Source organism: Lissotriton vulgaris, chromosome 1_2 (assembly GCF_964263255.1).
Source record: "Lissotriton vulgaris chromosome 1_2, aLisVul1.2, whole genome shotgun sequence".
NCBI classification, from domain to species: Eukaryota; Metazoa; Chordata; class Amphibia; order Caudata; family Salamandridae; genus Lissotriton; species Lissotriton vulgaris.
Window position 1 is genome coordinate 113,689,125 of NC_141686.1, and position 19,739 is coordinate 113,708,863.

Genomic DNA, 19,739 nt, shown 5'->3' on the forward strand with positions numbered 1-19,739 from the left:
GCCCAGGATAAAGATGTAAACTCCAAGGGTCATAGGGGTGACAGGAAGACAACTAGCCACAAAATCCCTTTCCTGCAACTGTCCCAGCTGATGAGCAGAGCAGTAGCACCTGGACTGGACCCTTTTGTTAGCCTCCACCCAACCCCCTGTGAGTCTCTTTAAGCGCATCCCCTAAGGTCTTGGGAGCTTTAGAAGTGTACTCCTGTGGCAGATTGGGACTTAAAAGACTAAGCCATAGGTAAAATCTTTGAGGAGGACAAACCTGGTTGGTGTGTCTGACCCGTGCTCCCCTGCAGCCAGCCTCAAATTGAACCTAGGTTCTAGTCTGCCGTGACAATTGAATATCATTGGCATTTTGTGCTTTCCAGCTCTGTCCCTACCTAAAATATCAAAAAATCATATCACCAGTTCCCCTTATTGTGTTTTAGTATTTAAGATATCATTTTGTTTATTATATTTCGGTTTGGGATTTTTATGGTTTTGCACTTTGAGTTTATTACTCTTTTGGTACTCCATAAATTCTTAACATGTTGCCCATAATTAGCCCTGTTTGTGCCATAGTTACCTGCTGGTTGAGCTCAGGTTAATTTAGTGACTTCAGGGGCTCACCCTGATATAGGGTTATGATTATTCCTTGAGGTAGTCACCCAGCCAAAATATTAACCACATGGCTGCTGGTCATTTTCCCCCCCTGTGCTGGAAAATGCCATTTTAGTGGCACCATGACGAGCTCAGCTCGTCATCAGCACACGACACCCGTGGGTGATGACGAGCTGAGCTCGTCATCAGCATCGAAAGGGTTAATCCAATTTCTTGCCGGATACCCACTACAGTAATTGAGTTTGGGTAGGTTTCTCTCTCAAAGAAGAGGAGTCCGGCATAGTACGTACCATGCAAGCAAATGCTGAAGTCGGTTTCACTCTACAGTAGCATGACTTGAGTTAACGTGTACTATACAGTAAGAAAAAATGAAGTGGGTTGCTCCATGTAGTAAGATGATTCAGGGGAGGTTGCTCCAGGTAGTAGTAGAAGATTTTTCTAAAAATATTTGTTATTGCATTTTAAACAATGATACAACTAAGCATCCATGCAGAATCACATAACAGAGAAACTAGCCCCATAAAACACCATTACACCTCCATCCTACACTGCTAGCGGCACAACCGGATCCTTTCCACCCAGTTCAACTGCAGAATGCTATACAACAGAGGCAACAGAGTTTTGTCATGCAGTTTAAGGTGGTCTAATATCATGCTTAGCTATCAGTTTTCAACCTACACACCCCACAATAGCCTTACTAGTGCACAGCCACCTTACTGTTTAAGCAACGTTAATGTATCGGCCCCTGCCCTAGCCCATTTTAATCAATCCTGGGTCCATAAATCAATTTCCTGACTATGGCGATCCGTCTTTTAAAGAGTACCAACGCCAGATCCACAAACATACATTCCAATCAATTGACTTTGTCCGTGTAATGAGTCCCAGCAGACAGAGCTCAGGCGTACACGGGATCCGACATCCCGATGTCTCTGAGGTGGTGGCTATCACCAGCACCCACCCCGTCTGTAGCGCCAAACAGTCCCACTCCATGTAATACAACCCCATATCCACCTTCCTACAGCATGGGCATTCCCTAAGTGCTCCCAGGCAGTAGTAGAAGTTTAAGTAGGTTGATTACATCTGTAAAATAAATTAGGGTAAGTTGCACTGAACAGTAAGATGAGGGGTTAGGCTGAATTTTTACAAAATCAATTTACGAGAGGCTTCACTTCCCATCAGAATAACTTGTTTCTTATCTCGCACTTCCAACTCCAATACTGTCATTTCTAAGTGCTGTGCGTAACAGGAGATATACTATTACCAGTGTAACAGTATTCAGATTATAAATCCCGTAAGAATGGAAGGGTAAGTTAAACTGGCTAGGAATCAAATCTGTGACCTGCAGATCATAACACGTCGGCAGCGAGGATTCATTCAGCCGGCTGCCTTGCCGGCAATATGAGGTGCAGCTATTTAAAACCCAGCGACAAGTTCTCACCCATCCGAGAACTTACATATGCTTCCCAACACGCACATTGAACCCACACTTGCTTATAGTTTAAAGTAGATTTATGATACACCTTTATTTCTTTCCTCTGGTATTTTGTCTACAACTGTAGTATGTTTATTAACTGTGTTACCCAACATGCACCAGTCAACTTCTTTAAAGGCCACAATCACTTTAACTAACCCAAACATTAATACATTGTGAGTACATTCTGGCAAACTATATATCATAAGTACTTGTTTATTTCAAACTTGCTTTCTGTTTTATAATAATAAATCACCATTATTTCATATGCAAATACAGCAAAAGAAAATACAACTTTTGATTATTGTCTATTAGCATAATTTATCTTGGTATTTTTGCTTCGTAATAAAAACCTCGAGTCCAGCATGCTATTACTGATGGAGATGGAGGCTACTGGCCCAGAGCTTACACTGGAACCAATCTAGAGTTTCACCCAACACAAATAAGGATAGTGTGGATACCCTTCCCTTCCGCAGGCGTCGCTGCTCCACGGGAAGGTGTATGCATGCGCGGTGTCCTTAGTAACATTTGATTCGTTTGGGATACTAGAAACATCTTTTTGTTGAAGGAGGCAAATTATGTGCTTAATGCAGCAAATCCATAATTATGCGGAAAATAATCCGTGTTTGAGTGGCTCTGACTCCAGTGTACGAGAAAGCAATGAAAGGTTGTGTTATAGCAAAAGAGTTACAGAAGTTCTTACTGCCCCATTGGAGATGCTGCGCAAGGTTCTACTGAAGAATATAACATAAGGGATTTTTGTAAGGTATCTTCTGTACTGTCGAAGCCCGCCCGTAACGGGTTTACAAGCTGGATTAGGGGATTTGGGGGATTCTAATATACCTTATGAGTTAGCTATTGAAAGTGGTATATGTTTACCCTGCATAGTATGGATCTTTTTAGAAGGTTCCCTGTACAACAGTAAGCCATGGACTCCAAGGCTGTCATTTTTTTGAGGAGGTTCTTCACACAATGATTTAGGAGAAAGTATAACTAGCTACGGAGTATACTACCAGGCGCTTTAGCTATAGGAATACGCTGTACAAAAGAGTGCACCACTGAAGGAAATGTTTGAGTAAATCAGAATTTGCAAGTCAGAAGTTTTGGTTCTTTTGGGATTACTACATGTATAAGCCAGAGTACACCTGTGGACACCTTGGACTGTGCAGTACTAAGGGTATAGGTGCAGAATCCATTAACATGTTAGATAGAAGTGTCAGGTGTAGAAACTCAATGGTCGAGGAAGGATGTATGTCGTTACAACGCATGCTTTTACCACGCATGCCTTTACCACGCAGGTTTTACACCGCAAGTCGTTACAACGACTTGCGTTGGGGGGCGCTGGATAGTGGAATAGTTTAATTTACTATTCCAACTCCAGTCCCCGTGGATAGTAGGGAAGGTTTTGTATAGTAAATTAAACTATTCCCTATCCTACAGCACCCCCCAGAGCAAGTCGTTGTAACGACTTGCATTGTAATACCTGCATGGTAAAGGTACTGCATTGTAAAAGTTGCGTGGTAAAGGATGTTCCCCGTCGAGGAGTAGTGTTAAGGTGTGTTTTCTTTTGTGTTCTAGATTACTGGGTTTATGAACAGCCTAGACTTGTAGACATAGTGTAAACGGGAAGACCAGAACACACTATGCCGGAGGATACGCTGGGACATATGTGCTCAGGTACAAAGCTTGGAATTCAAGTGTGTAAACTTTCTCCCATTTTCATCCATAGGTGAATATGTCAACAGACTTGGAGGGAAGCGATATGTTGATTGAAAAGGCAGACCGACGGGAGTTTATTGATCTGTTGAAGAAGATGTTAACGATTGATGCAGACAAGAGGATAACCCCCATAGAAACACTGAATAGCCCTTTCGTCACCATGACACATCTGCTGGACTTCCCACACAGCACACAGTAGGTTATGTTTTTATGTCTTAAATCTGGGTTTCGAGAGAATGACAAGAAAGATGCTGCTCTAAGGTCAGCTCTTGGGAGCAGGAAAAAGACAAACACTGAGGTGAGGGTACGGCTCTGTTCAGTGGTAGAGAAGCGGAGCAGAGGCTTCTGGGTAAGAGTGTGGGTGACTTTGGCTTTCTTAGTGGGGTTTGGTCCTCAAAGAAGTAAGATGCAAAGAGATGGGATATCACCCATTGTAGGGGGAGGAAAAGCTGATGGCCAAGTGGGAGGATGAAGTTTGCGGGACAAAAACAGAGCTGCCTGGTAAGATTGAGCTTCAGAAGCTTCTTGGCAGGGATTGGGTTTTAATGGGTATACGGAATGTTTTGCAAGAGGGCAGCTAGTGCCTTTTTGCACCTCTGGGGTGACCTCAAGCAAAATACTGCAGGAGCTAATGGGAGGATAAAGGCAGCAGCACTAGACATTTGCCGAATTTACTGTAAACAGGAAAGATCAATAACATGTTACCATTGTTGGCATGTAGACTCTAGCTTTTATACTCAATGCAGTGTGAGTATCATTTGTACCAAAAGCATTGGCAAAGCCAGTAGGTCTCGCCATTTGCCTTTGCAAAGGCAAACTCATTGCTTTGACACTGTTTTTTGATAATTATTTTCAGTATTGACAAAAAATAAAATGGTATTGTCAGTGTTGAAAAGTAACAAACAAAAAAGTGAGATTATGTCCACAGATCCATAAATGTCACAGATGCACACGTATGCTTCAAGACGCTACAGTGTTTTAGAGTGATGATGTATACATTCTACAGGCATCAAGTCACATGCGCACGCTTGTCTTGTAACGTTATCACCATTTGTTATTTTCCTGTTCCAAGATGAAGGACACCCATCTTGGAGGAGTAAATTTAAAATGTGCACAAAAGTGCATTTTCACAAAAGAGCTGCCCAAGAGCAAATTACAGCTGCTAGGCCCTCCTTAGAAGTTGAACCAGAAATAAAACTGGGAGAGTGGGCCCAATGGATGAGCAGGGAGTGTAGGGATATTTAGTCAATGCCACCAATGAGTGGTGTTGACCTTTGATGGGCAGAGGGGTTAATAGAGGACAGGACTGTATCCTGGACTGGTGCAATGTAGTTCCAAATGCAGAATTTAATTTAGGCCCACATGGATCGCAGTCAACCCAGAATTGGGACTTGTAGGGTAAACCTGATGAATTGCCCGCCATCTTATAAAGTAAGGATATGTATGGAATTCTGCAGAACACTCAAGTTTCCAGGATTTTGTGTCAGGCTCGCCATCGTGAAGTGTACTCCGAATCGAATCGGACACCGGCTTGGCTGCATGGAAATAGCAGTACGGTGTTTTATTTGATCTATCCAGATTAATGTTCAGTAGTTTTCCGGATATAGCAACGATGGATAACTTAAATATTGAAATTCTTCATCAAGAGAACAAAAGAAGGAGGAATCTTTATTGATTCAAATATCTCAATTTTTTTTAGCTTCAACAGAAAAGGGGCCAACATGTGTTTCACAACATCAAGGTCGCTTTATCAGGGCCAAATCATTATTCTTCAGTAACATTAAATAAAATACAAATTCCCACACTCCGTGAACAGAAAGAGACTACGATCAGGAAAAAAGTATGAACATACAACATATAGCACAGAAAACATGAGAATCGCTGATCAATATCCTCTAAGTAGTATGTCATAATTACAATGCACAAAAATTAAGGATAAAAAAGAGAAGAAAAAACATGCACAATATAAATCAGGATATGCAATGACTTTAAACAGTACGAAAACCATGTATGAATCTACAAGTTGTAACGGCCCGAGTTAAAGTACGAGAGAAAAAATAACTGTGTCCCCTGCTGCATGTGTGGATCAGTGCCTATATCCTTCTACCACAGGAGAGAATCAGTTCTCATTAAGAAACCAACACCATGAAGGGAAAAAGATAATCATAAAAAGATAAGCCATCATAAAAAGCAGTGAATAAAGGGTGTAACAAGTCAAATAAAAGCAACTGAAACAGGTGCATCAGAAATTCCCTGACAATTTAATAATCCAAAGTGTTAAAGTTATGATGAACATTCACCAAAAATCAATACAAAATCTAATTTCTATTTTCGTCCAAATTTTAAAACAAATGTTTTCACACTCCATGTCTATATTCATACCAATATAGTAATCATCAGGATCAGGTCACACCAGAGCAGCTGTAATAGTGCAGTTCTTCACATCAACTACAGCTTCCCTTGTTGCTCTCCATAGTTTCTTCATCTTTGCCTGGGTCACTGAAAGAGACGATTCTTACTCTTCTACTTACACTGGTTCCGTTCTCTGCCTGTGATGGGCAGACACCAGGGACAGTGTGTGTGGACAGGAGGATAGAGCAGACTGTGGTTGTGGTTTCCCGAAGCACAGGGGCAGGCTGGCAGGATCCTAGACAGGGTAGATTTGCCTCAAATCGAAAGCACTTTGGAAGGTATTGAAATGTCGTACAGTAGACACTGAGCCGGAAGTGAGCAGAGCCAGGCGGCAGTGTGGGAACCCAAAGCAGCTTAATGGATCTGCCATTTTTCAACCCAGTGCCTGAAGATGGAGCTAATCCATACAGTTTAGCCCACTATTTGGGCGCAATGGGTGTTGTCACTTTGTTGCTACTGTACCATAAACGTCGAGATATTTCCATGAACTTTTGACATTCCGCAATAATTTCGTTGGTTTTTTTTTGCACTACTTAGGAGCCTTATCTTTATTTGACTCGTGGATGTTTCTCAAGTGAAATGAAGACATTTTGACTAAAACTGTGTGGAAAACATTTTGAGCTGCATTTAATTTTAAAAAATTGCCACAGTATAGGAGGCCTTCGCATTTTATGTTATTTTCTGGCAGTAACGAAGCTTGTGTTTTTGTATCACCTATTATTATCTGCAGTGTGTAAAGGAACTTCCTTCAGGAAGACATTGCTAGGAAATGGCGAGATCCATGTAAGTGGTTGGAACTGGATAGACCATTCCTGGAAGGGGAGAATCACAGGTGGGGGCGTGGGAAAGGACAGGATGGTGAGGCCGTTCACTCCGCAAAAAGAGGGCATTTAAGGGCAAGTAGGTAAAGAGTTTCTCATTTGGGGCTTTGCCTTGCTTGACTCCCCGTAAACAACCACAGAACAGCAGTTACTGGATATTTAGTTTTTTAGTGCATGCGACAATTACTGCACTGTATTGACCATGCCTATTGATTATGTATTGTTTGGACCCTAACCTAGCAGATCCATGACGGGTTGCAATACCCTGTTTTCTTTGACTGTGAGATAGAGCTTAATAGGACCTGTGTGATCTAAAGCCCTTTGGGGATACCTTAATGGTGACCTCACCTCACACTGTGTCCATAAAAAAACTTTACTTGGGTGATTTCCTACTATCTCAATTGTCCTTCCACTTCCGACTCCTTTCTCTTAATCCATTCTATCTCTCTCGCCAGTGTCAAGTCCTGCTTTCAGAACATGGAGATCTGCAAGAGAAGGGTCAATTTATACGACACTGTGAACCAGAGCAAGACGCCCTTCATCACCCATGTGGCACCAAGCACGTCCACCAACCTAACCATGACCTTCAACAACCAGCTCAACAGTGTCCACAACCAGGTGAGGTGGGATTTCAAGAGAACAGAGACCTCAGGAAGAGGAATGAATGAATGACTGATTGCGGGAGAAGGGGTACAGGTCTGTAGAGAAGTAGTGTCTAAAAGTAGGTGAAGGCTGCCTGCCAGTGACGTTTAAAGGGAAAACACCGGGGATGGGGGGTGAATGACTTATGGTGGAGTAAGAGGGCTGGAGAGAAACAGGATCTGTAACCAAGAAAGGACTATCCGACAGTCACTCAGCTAGAAGAGACCTGAGGTTCAGGGACACATGACTGATATTGTGGCAATGAGAGCAGGTTAAAGAGGTGTTAACAGAAGAGTATGGAATCTATGGACAGAGGGAGCTAGAAGAAAGGTAAAGAAAGTGGGTAAAAATATATAGATTAGTGTGCTAGAGCAGGGCATCCAGGCACACCTTCAAATTGACACATTGTAAGTGACAGAGAGAAAACTCTTAAAAGTGGATTGTTTCTTCTGCCTGCAGTCGTGGATGCAGTTCAAATGACCACAACATACTGGCCATGCGTCCAGTGCCCAAGAAAGAACAGGAGGTGTGAGGATGCAGAGACTGAGATTAAAAGAGGAGATAACGATGGGAATGGTTATGGAGAGCGACTTGAAGATGAGGTGGAAAGAACACAGAGATAGGTTGGGGGAATATGGAAACAAAATGTGAAGGGCTGCAGATTTGAGAAGGAATGGGTTTGAGAAAACGTGGCTTCACACACTCACTAACCGTCTCCTATCCCCAGATATTTATAAAAGTTGAGTTGGGAAAGAGATCTAGCAAATTGTGAATCAGTGTGGACAAATGTACTTGCAACTTGTCATTGAGTCTGGTTATGCCAAATGCTAGGCTAGAGTTTAACCCACAAGGCCCTGTGGCTTGCAGTTGAAAACATTTGAAAATGATAGTGCAAAGCATAGAAGCAAAAGGATGGTAGGATGAGTATTGTGTGGAAATAAAATGAAGAGGAGCTAGGTCCCCATCATAGTGGCAGGTAACTCTGCTCCCTAATGCAGGATTCTCAGTAACTTACTAAGTCAGCAATGCTACTAATTTTTAAAGGCACACATGCCAAAATGTTACTTTTCTCCTTCTTAAAACGTTGTCTCCTCTCAGAATTAAATGGGAATTAAATGGGAGAATTAAAAGCTCCAGATTTCTTAAATCTCTCTTAAATGTTTCAATGTTCATCCAGAATATAAGGCAAGATGCTCAGCTGGCGCACTTTACAAAATCAGGCAGTAAAACCCAGACGTGAGTTTTCAGTTTGCTAGGCTTTTTCTTTTGATTTTTAAATATGCACAACATAGGGTAGTAGCATTAACGTAGAGTTTTGTGCATTTTGAACCATGCAGTTTGGTGGGATGAAAATGTCCCCTGCATGGGACAGGGGCATGTACCCCTGCCCTGAGTGACACAGCTACACCTAAAACTAGAATCTTGAGTTTTTACATGCACAGCTAACAGGCCGAAACCTGTCCATGGTAATGTCACGGCAGTGCCCTCTCTTGTCGACATGGGACTACTGTCCGCCTCCCAGGCTGTTGACATGAAGCAGTGATGGCAGCATGCTCATTTTTGTGAATTAATAGTCCATAACAGACCCTTTTTCTGTGTCAGAAGAGAGTGAGGCCAACCTGCCACTTGAGTGTATGCTTGTAACGCAACTGGTACTATGTAAAGCGCTCTGATACCCGACACCTTCGGGTCAAGTTCGCGCTATATAAAACTCTGTAATAAAAAAAATGTAGAGTAAATAGTTACAGCTTCCCCAGGCATGGAAGTTTGTAGCCTGCATCCCCATTGCTGGGGGATGAAGTCAAGACACAGATGGGAGGAAGGAAGGAGTCGGGGCCAAACCTAACAATCTTTTAATGCGGTGGGGTCAGGGGACCCTAACACTGATTGTGGGATCGAATCACACCGCACACATGAATAATGGTTCCATTCAGTGCTGCAGTCCTTGTGAGTACAGCATCATGAGGCTCGGAGAGCAGGGTGTGAGAACTCATTGGGATCACGAGGGCAGAGGGTCCCTCACAGATGAACTGTGGTTCATTTGAAGGAGTCTCTGGGTGTGTGAAAGCAGCACTGCTGGATTGAAGTGGTTTTGAGCGCTCATCTTAACAAATGAACTAAGCCTTGCGTGCATTTCAAGATGTTTTAGATTTCTGCAGTAAAGGACTTGAATTGTTCAAATCTGGTTTTGCAAGAGTGTGAGCTGGGATCTATGTAACACATATGGACTTTACTGACTGCAGGTTCGGCGCTCAGTGGCACGGGCGGGATATGGTTTTATAGTGAATTCATTTAAGAGTGTAATGTTTGTTTGTTGCCGCTGATACTGAGAAGCTCCCGCAATGTGAAAATGTCTGACATGTTTTACGTGTCCCCTCATGTCTGCTAATGGAAGTGTATTGTTTATGCCTATTGTTTCTGATGTTTTAAATGGAGCACCAACATGGCACACTCTAGATTGCAAAAGGCAGTGATGCTGCCGAAACGCGTCTCTCCTGTATTCTAGTGCCCAAGGTTGACCTGATTGAATAAACAGGTTTCAACCCATGTGGTAAGAGAGACGTGTTTCGGCTTATAAAAAAAGCCTTTGTCTATATATATATATATATATATATATATATATATATATATATATATATATATATATATCGAGAGAGAGATATATTTGGTAAATACACGACGTCAGGGAGTTTCAGATATGGGAATACACAGCTTCAAGGAGCTACAGAAATAGTGGTTACTGTACAAGACTTCGGAGTGTTATAGAATTTAAGGAGGCAGCAAGTTAAAGAGTTCCATGATGGTTCTACAGCACTTTCGAGAAGTCGTGCATGTGGTATGTGTGGGGTATAACTAAAAAGTTGTCACTGAGAGGCGACAGGACTTCAGCATGTGGTCTACAAGGAAATAAAAAGACTTGAAGATCCTGCACAGATAGAGGGTGTGGAACTTTCAAAAGTTAGAAGCCAAAGATCATGTTCATTGGTGGAGAGCAAGTCTGAAGGGTTGCGCGTGTCCCACAGTGCCTTGTTCCTAACATTGTGATGCCGCTCCTCCCATGTTCTCATGCCATGCCTCCTCACCATCGACCGCCTCTAATACCAGACATTTCTTTTCCTCCGTTGCTGATTCATCTGAAGCGGCGGATTCAGAATGGCATTCGGGAGATGCAGGCAGCAGAAGCTAGGATAAGACACGAGGTAATGCCCCGTGCTATGAACTCTATACACAGCCAGGTGACTGGTCCGCTGACAGCAAGAAAAAGTGTATTGTGCTGCCGCCTGCTCAGCTTTAGATGTTCTGTCATTGGTGATAAGTGTACGGCAAACTTGGGTAATTGGCAGCACAGAATTGGTGGGGGCACTTCTGCTTACGATGGTAGATCCTGCAAAAGGGCCATGGTGCCACCAAATAGACTGGGCTTGTATGCCAGGGACCCTTAGTTTGAATTTGTGCTTCCAGCTGACACTCACTGTAATTTTGGCCTAGTCACTTAAAGTAATCAACCAGCTGACTATATAAGGTGCATATACTTCCGATGTTATCATTTCTATGCCTTCGTATCCTGGGGCTCTAAAGGGGATTTAATCCAGACTTACATTCAGCTTCTGGATATTGTGATTTATGCAATACTGCAATCATTATGCACTGCTAAGTAACTGTCACTGGCCCAAGATCACAAAGTGTGTCAGTAAGAAATGTCCTGACTCCAAACCTGATACACTTCAGATGAATGGTCACCTGAGTGTAACAGGTTCTATTCCTGAGGAACTCTGCCTCTGTAGTAGGATCTATAAATGCGTAAGAACGCTTACTGTCTTTTTACAGCGAAAAACACAAGGTGACTGTATGTTTCGGATACCATCTAGCTGGAGAGAAAGTCGAAGAATATTTGGAGTGTGGTGATGGGGCGTCTCATGGGGCTGTGAGAACCAGGCCTAGCTTTTGTGTTATAATTCCAGAATGGCCGTGTCCTACAGGCAGCCCATTTGTAGTCACACCTCATCAGGTTGTGGGACATTAACACGGTTCTTTTCCATTGATCTCTTTGAAATATTTTTCACTTCCATGTTTGTCTGCACCAGTCTGTGTCCACGACAGTCCTCTTTTCCATGCCATCTCAATGCTTGACTTTTTTGTATCAGTTCTTCAGAGCATCTAATTTTTTTCTGTTTTGTTCAGCTCTACATCCTCTGCTCTCCATTCCTTCTGCATTACATCCTTTACTGTCCGTGTATTCCTGTGTTTCAATCTGATGCGTTCTCTGATATTCCTGACTTATGACCTTTTAAATATAATTAGTTTGTCGTAATGTTTCCCTTGTATCAATATAGTTTCCCTTGTTCTCCCTCATTTACTGGTTTAGATGTCGTTCTCCTTCCTTCTTTCCTTCTGCTATGTGTCCACCTATTTCTCATCTCTCTTCTGCCATACCTCTGTCCCTTAAGTCTGCTTATTTCTCTTTTTCTCCTACAAATTGTTTGTCAATGACGCGTTATTTTCTCTGCCTCTACGACTTAAACTCTTCCCCATGCATCTTTCATTTTTCATGTCCCTGTCAGTCTTTCCAACTTCATCTACACTCACTTAGTCTTTCGAAACACATTCCATCACTCCAACCCTCGATTCTCACCACCACTCTTCTCAAAACATTCGTGGCCAGGCTTTTTCAAAACTTGTTTGACACAGGCAAACACAGCAAAAGGTGTCCTTTCTATCTCCCCATCTGTTTGCCACATACATCAATGTCCTACCTTTCCATGTTCTTCATATTTCAGCCTATCTGGCTCATCAATCCAATAATCTCTCCTCCACTCGTATTCGTCTCCCAGTCTCTCTCCCTCCTAATCAATCTACCATCTTCCTCCCTAACATAGTAATTGAAATATCCATTGCCTGCCCCCAAATAAATATTCCCATCTCCCTTGTCGCCTTCACTTGCATCCCTTAATCAGTTCTACCATTTCACTCCCTAAATGATGCTTGTCCTAATGTGCTCCCCTGGATCAAACATACTACCCCATTCCTAAATTACCATATGCCAATCCATCTCTTTAAATAACAACACTTCCATATTGCATGCATTTATTTCTTTAAACTAACTGTTTCATCATATATCTTTGATTTTAAAGTCAATAATGTTGTTTGTATTTTTAAATGTTCTCAATTCTCCGATGTTTATTTTAAATGTCCCATCTCTTAATCTGCTCCATCTAATTTTGAAATCTCTTACACCTATATTTTACACCTATATTGACCATCATATGCTTTCATTAGGTGTGCCATCCTTCTACATCTGTCCCTGTATCGTGATTTTTCGAGTCAACTTCCTTACACTAATTATTACAGATCTGTCTCTATAAACCAGTTTGTATTCACTCTACATCTCCCAGTTTGTCTCTCTTGCTTGTCTGCGTCCTCTACATCCTTGTTCTCTTTTCTGGTGTCCCGGTGGGCCTTTCCCAGGGTGCAGAGTTGCGGTCAGTAGGGCTGAATGGGGCTCTCTCTTCTAGTTCTAGTCGTAGGCCACTCTCACTTTATCCCTATTGCTCTTTGGTTTTCCTTTGCTTGTTTGCCGTCCCCTTATGTTTGAGTTGTCGTTGGCTCACTGGTTTGTGTTGCTCTTCCCTCATTGTTGTCATTGTTCTTGTTGTCGTTGTTTGATTCCCACCATTCTTTAGGCCAACAACCTGGCTCCCACCACCACAAGTGCCACCCTTACCCTAACCAATCCTGAAGTCTCCATACTAAATTACCAATCTGCACTCTACCAGCCTTCGGCGGCATCCATGGCTGCGGTGGCCCAGCGAAGCATGCCCCTGCCAGCGGGGACGGCACAGATTTGTACACGGCCTGACCCCTTCCAGCAAGCCCTCATTGTGTGCCCACCAGGATTCCAAGGTGAGGAACTCAGACTTTCGATACTCTGCCTTCATGTTTCCGTATTGTGAGATCTCGCCCTTTTCTTTCATGCACGCCTTGTAGTTTATTTCTTAGATACACAACATTTCTTTGTATGTTAATGCAACAGTCTGTATGGAGCTGAGCTACATGACTGGTTATGTCTCATTTAAAACGTGTTTTTTGATGTTAGGTCAGTGCACACCAATATGTTTACCTCATTCCCACAATATTTCTTTCACTCCTTGTGGGACAACTTGACAGAACCACAACCACGCAGTGCCCCCACTGGTCTATATAACACAGAGGAAGTGGCGCTCAAATATTGTACTTTCAGGGGGAGGGATAATTGCTTCTCCATATTACACAGAGGAAGCAGCACTAAAGATATTGAACTTTCAGAGGGGTGTGATAATCCATGCTCCTTTTTACACAGAGGAAGCAACACTCCCAATACTGAACTTTCAGGGGGGAGGAATAGTCACTGCACCATATTACACAGAGGAAGCAACACTCCCAATACTGAACTTTCAGAGGGTGTCATAATCACTGCACCATATTACACAGAGGAAGCAACACCCCCAATACTAAACGTTCTGGGGGGAGTGGGGGTAATCACTGCTCTTTATTACAGAGAGAAAGCAACACTCCCAATACTGAACTTTCAACTTTAAGGGGGGAGGAATTGTCATTGCACCATATTACACAGAGGAAGCAACACCCCCAATACTGAACTTTTCAGGCGGGTGTCATAATCACTGCACCATATTATACAGAGGAAGCAACACTCCCAATACTGAACTTTCAGGGGGGAGGAATAGTCACTGCACCATATTACACAGAGGAAGCAACACTCCCAATACTGAACTTTCAGGGGGGAGGAATAGTCACTGCACCATAATACACAGAGGAAGCAACACTCCCAATACTGAACTTTCAACTTTAAGGGGGGAGGAATTGTCATTGCACCATATTACACAGAGGAAGCAACACCCCCAATACTGAACTTTTCAGGCGGGTGTCATAATCACTGCACCATATTATACAGAGGAAGCAACACTCCCAATACTGAACTTTCAGGGGGGAGGAATAGTCACTGCACCATATTATACAGAGGAAGCAACACTCCCAATACTGAACTTTCAGGGGGGAGGAATAGTCACTGCACCATATTACACAGAGGAAGCAACACTCCCAATACTGAACTTTCAGGGGGGAGGAATAGTCACTGCACCATAATACACAGAGGAAGCAACACTCCCAATACTGAACTTTCAACTTTAAGGGGGGAGGAATTGTCATTGCACCATATTACACAGAGGAAGCAACACCCCCAATACTGAACTTTTCAGGCGGGTGTCATAATCACTGCACCATATTATACAGAGGAAGCAACACTCCCAATACTGAACTTTTCAGGCGGGTGTCATAATCACTGCACCATATTATACAGAGGAAGCAACACTCCCAATACTGAACTTTCAGGGGGGAGGAATAGTCACTGCTCCTTATTACACAGTGGAAGCAACTCTCCCAATACTGAACTTTCGGGGAGGAGGAATAGTCACTGCACCATATTACACAGAGGAAGCAACACTCCCAATACTAAACTTTCAGGGAGGAGGAATAATCACAGCACCATATTACACAGAGGAAGCAACACTCCCAATACTGAACTTTCAGGGGGGAGGAATAGTCACTGCACCATAATAGACAGTGGAAGCAACTCTCTCAATACTGAACTTTCATGGGGAGGAATAGTCACTGCACCATATTACACAGAGGATGCAACACTCCCAATACTGAACTTTCAGGGGGGGGGGGAATAATCACTGCACCATATTACACAGAGGAAGCAACACTCCCAATACTAAACTTTCAGGGGGAGGAATAATCACAGCACCATATTACACAGAGGAAGCAACACTCCCAATACTGAACTTTCAGGGAGGAGGAATAATCACTGCACCATATTACACAGAGGAAGCAACACTCCCAATACTGCACTTTCATGGGGAGGAATAGTCACTGCACCATATTACACAGAGGAAGCAACTCTCCCAATACTGAACTTTCAGGGGGGGGGGAATAATCACTGCACCATATTACACAGAGGAAGCAACACTCCCAATACTGAACTTTCAGGGGGAGGAATAATCACAGCACCATATTACACAGAGGAAGCAACACTCCCAATACTGAACTTTCAGGGGGAGGAATAGTCACTGCACCATATTACACAGAGGAAGCAACACTCCCAATACTGAACTTTCAGGGGGGGGGGGAATAATCACTGCACCATATTACACAGAGGAAGCAACACTCCCAATACTGAACTTTCAGGGGGAGGAATAATCACAGCACCATATTACACAGAGGAAGCAACACTCCCAATACTGAACTTTCAGGGAGGAGGAATAATCACTGCACCATATTACACAGAGGAAGCAACACTCCCAATACTGTACTTTCAGGGGGGAGGAATAGTCACTGCACCATATCACACAGAGGAAGCAACACTCCCAATACTGCACTTTCATGGGGAGGAATAGTCACTGCACCATATTACACAGAGGAAGCAACACTCCCAATACTGAACTTTCAGGGGGAGGAATAGTCACTGCACCATATTACACAGAGGAAGCAACACTCCCAATACTGAACTTTCAGGGGGGGGGGGAATAATCACTGCACCATATTACACAGAGGAAGCAACACTCCCAATACTGAACTTTCAGGGGGAGGAATAATCACAGCACCATATTACACAGAGGAAGCAACACTCCCAATACTGAACTTTCAGGGAGGAGGAATAATCACTGCACCATATTACACAGAGGAAGCAACACTCCCAATACTGTACTTTCAGGGGGGAGGAATAGTCACTGCACCATATCACACAGAGGAAGCAACACTCCCAATACTGAACTTTCAGGGAGGAGGAATAATCACTGCACCATATTACACAGAGGAAGCAACACTCCCAATACTGCACTTTCATGGGGAGGAATAGTCACTGCACCATATTACACAGAGGAAGCAACACTCCCAATACTGAACTTTCAGGGGGGAGGAATAGTCACTGCTCCTTATTACACAGTGGAAGCAACTCTCCCAATACTGAACTTACAGGGGGGGGGGAGGAATAATCACTGCACCATATTACACAGAGGAAGCATCCCACCGCCATGTTATATTTTAAACTGCAAGGGGTGCACGTTGCTCCTGTATTCCTAATCCATATCTGCTCTTTGTACTACTTTGTACGACAGTGCAGAACCTCTACTTTATTGGTTTACAAAAGTGTCAGGCATGGCAACTGTGGAATCAAAACAGTTCTTCTAATTAGACCACAGATGATGGCATTTTATATATACATTATTTTTGGCATACCTCCCCGACTTTTCCAAATACAAATAATAGTTCAATTTATTTTATAGTTAGTATAATGGTATCAGCTTGTGATTTCCATAAAGCATACACATAAATGACTTCATTTCCAGGTAATGCCTCACAAGCCCACATTTAGTGTCCATTGATGGCCACCAAGTATATGGGTTACCCACCAGCTACTATCAGATGTGGCAACCAACTGTGATCAGTGGCCACCAGAAATCATTTGTACCCGCTTTGTCAGAGAGGCCCATCTTAGGTGCACCATGTCTACACATCCTAATAATCATGCAACCATCTGTTCAGAATAATTCTCTAGTCATAGTACTACATTTGTCTCACACATTTTCTGTATATTCCCCAGGTTTACAAGCATCCCCCGCAAAGCATGCTGGATATTCGGTGCGAATGGACAATGCCCTCCCCATCGTAACACAGGCTCCTGGCGCTCAGGCCCTTCAGATCCAGTCCGGGCTGCTCACTCAGGTACGGTTACTGCCTCTCTCTAGGGCCTTGGTAGAAGCTGAATGATGACCTGACCAATAGACGCATTGGTCATTTCCAGCAGTCTGGTGCCTCTGGTAGTTCAGTAGGGTTGTGGTGGAGTCGTGGAGTTTGCAGCAACTGATTTGGCCTGTTATTACATTTGATAATTTCCTTAAAGGCATGTATACCTCTGAAGAAGTGTGCTGTGCTCCTGTCACAGCATTCAACATTCTGCACACTGATTCTGATGAACACTTCTAGCCACAGATTGCTTACCTTTAGTATATCCTCATGCCTCAGACTAGATCCGAAAGATGTTCAGCATATACCCTGCACACCTGTATGTGGCATCATGCAGCCCTCCATCAACCCTTCTCTATCCCAGAATTGACTGCTGGAACCGCACATAGGCACCGCCCCAGTGCATTAATGTCAGCTCCATTCTTTCTGCGCCGTCGTATGTGGATCTGAGGCTTGCTTCTAACCTTTTCTTATCTATTGACAAGCGTTTTCTCTCAAAATACCTTTCCAGTGTGCAAGGGAACATGTCCACTCCTAAAACTACAGGGTTTAAGCCTTGCGGTGATTGTCGAAAACCAATGTCTGTGACAGAAGCACACAACGGTGTGCCTCTGTTGTGTGTGCTCAGGTCATGACTTCAAGTTGTGCAAGGAGTGTGCCCTGATGCACTGACAGTGGATCCGGGAACACAAAGCCAACTTATACATCTCTGAACACCGCCGGAATTGTGTAATGGCTACTCCCGCTCAGAATCATGGATATGGACTTGTTCCCACTCTCAGAGCCAGACCCACAACTGTTCATCAACACAGTCCAAGGCTTCAGATCAGTTCAAATCCAAAAAGAAGCTGGGTGTGTTCTGACACCACAACAAATTAAGGCTTTTAAGGAGGACATGCTCTGTATCTTCGGCACCCTACCATCTCCCTCTGGTTTGTGTTTGGGCCTCAAGGTGTCGTAAATATTTAATTTACTATCTTAATTTCTATGCAGGTAAGTACTTAATCAATAATAACTTAATCGGAAAGAAAGAAAACAGAGTCCGTGGTGTTAGAGTTCTTAGGGGTTTTATTCCTTAAAAAGGAATTATTCCGGAATAGGATATCATGTTCCTGCAACCACACGGGGTTCAGGAAGGGATAGAGCCCTGTTTTATTGACAATACATAGCTTATATACTTAATTTACATCATAGGAAGCAATATAGTAGGCGTAACAGCTGAGAGTAGACAAGATAACAGCATCCACGTGTTACTAGTACGTAATCAGAAGGCGTGGACTAGGCGTAACTGGAGGTGTGCTCTAGAAACGTCATAGGTAGGTGTCACATGTGGGTGGCACTAAAACAGAAATGTTGCAATGTCAGCAGAAATCAGAGGCAGGGATGCGCGCGCAGCTGCATGACGTGTGATTTGGCGTGAAACTGGAGGGTGCAGGGGGCTTGACATTTACACTGACGGAAAGAGACAGAAGTCTGGCATGTCAGATCAACTTGTGCTTCTATCATATCTGATATCTGATGTTTTAGGAACTGAGCTATCTGGGCGGAAAGGTCTCTGGGGCAGAAGCTATTCTATACTGACTGTGAGTGCGTGTATAAGCGCCTGAGTGTCTGTATGAGAAGCGTGGGGGCATGGGCCTTCCATGGGAGCATGGTAACAGAGGCTATGAATTACTTGCACGGAGACAGGCCGGCCCTTTGGCTCTGCAGCTGGGGAATGTTTACTGAAACTAGTAGGCAGGAATGTATCTTCGAGGAGCGGAACAGATAACTCGAAGGTTGTAGTCAGTCTTGGCAGGCAGCAGGCTGAGCTGAGCGTGGTGGGCCGCGCTGGAAGTAAGGCAGAGTTCACGGGTACGGGGGCAGCCTGGGCTGAGGCTTTCAGAGTCAGAAGGAAGGAAAAGGCTCGATGGCAGAAATTCTGGGCCTGCTTTGCCAGAGCTGAAAAACATGTAGAGTACACTACAAAAAGACGTTGGCATAGCATACTTAGGAACGGACTATCCAACCCATTCAGGGTGGGTCTGAAAGAGGACATGTTAACGTTGGACGCAAATGTATTTGCGTCTTCATAGCTGGCACAGGAGGGAAGTTACATGCACTTTAACTCGTGCATGGAGACGGTGGGGTACACGATAGGGAACATAACTTGACCAAAAATTTATATTTCCTCATTCCCTCCTTGTTCCCTACGGACCCTTCATGATATATCGATCATCATAAATTGATCAGTTTGTTCTTGTAACATAATTTGTTCGTCTCTCTTCCGTTGT

General features: G+C 43.5%; 1 protein-coding gene across 3 annotated transcripts in view; it reads left to right on the top strand.

Annotated features, from left to right (window-relative positions):
- The window catches only part of HIPK2 (homeodomain interacting protein kinase 2), a 305,511-nt gene that overhangs the window by 187,710 nt on the left and 98,062 nt on the right, over positions 1–19,739 (top strand). For 2 of the 3 annotated variants that reach the window (XM_086952951.1, XM_086952953.1), the window contains exons 6-10: positions 3,801–3,985; positions 7,479–7,641; positions 10,806–10,865; positions 13,347–13,566; positions 17,324–17,445. In XM_086952951.1, the coding sequence (XP_086809077.1) occupies positions 3,801–3,985; positions 7,479–7,641; positions 10,806–10,865; positions 13,347–13,566; positions 17,324–17,445 (750 nt within the window). The remainder of the gene's footprint in view (positions 1–3,800; positions 3,986–7,478; positions 7,642–10,805; positions 10,866–13,346; positions 13,567–17,323; positions 17,446–19,739) is intronic. The other variant, XM_086952954.1, reaches the window with a different exon arrangement.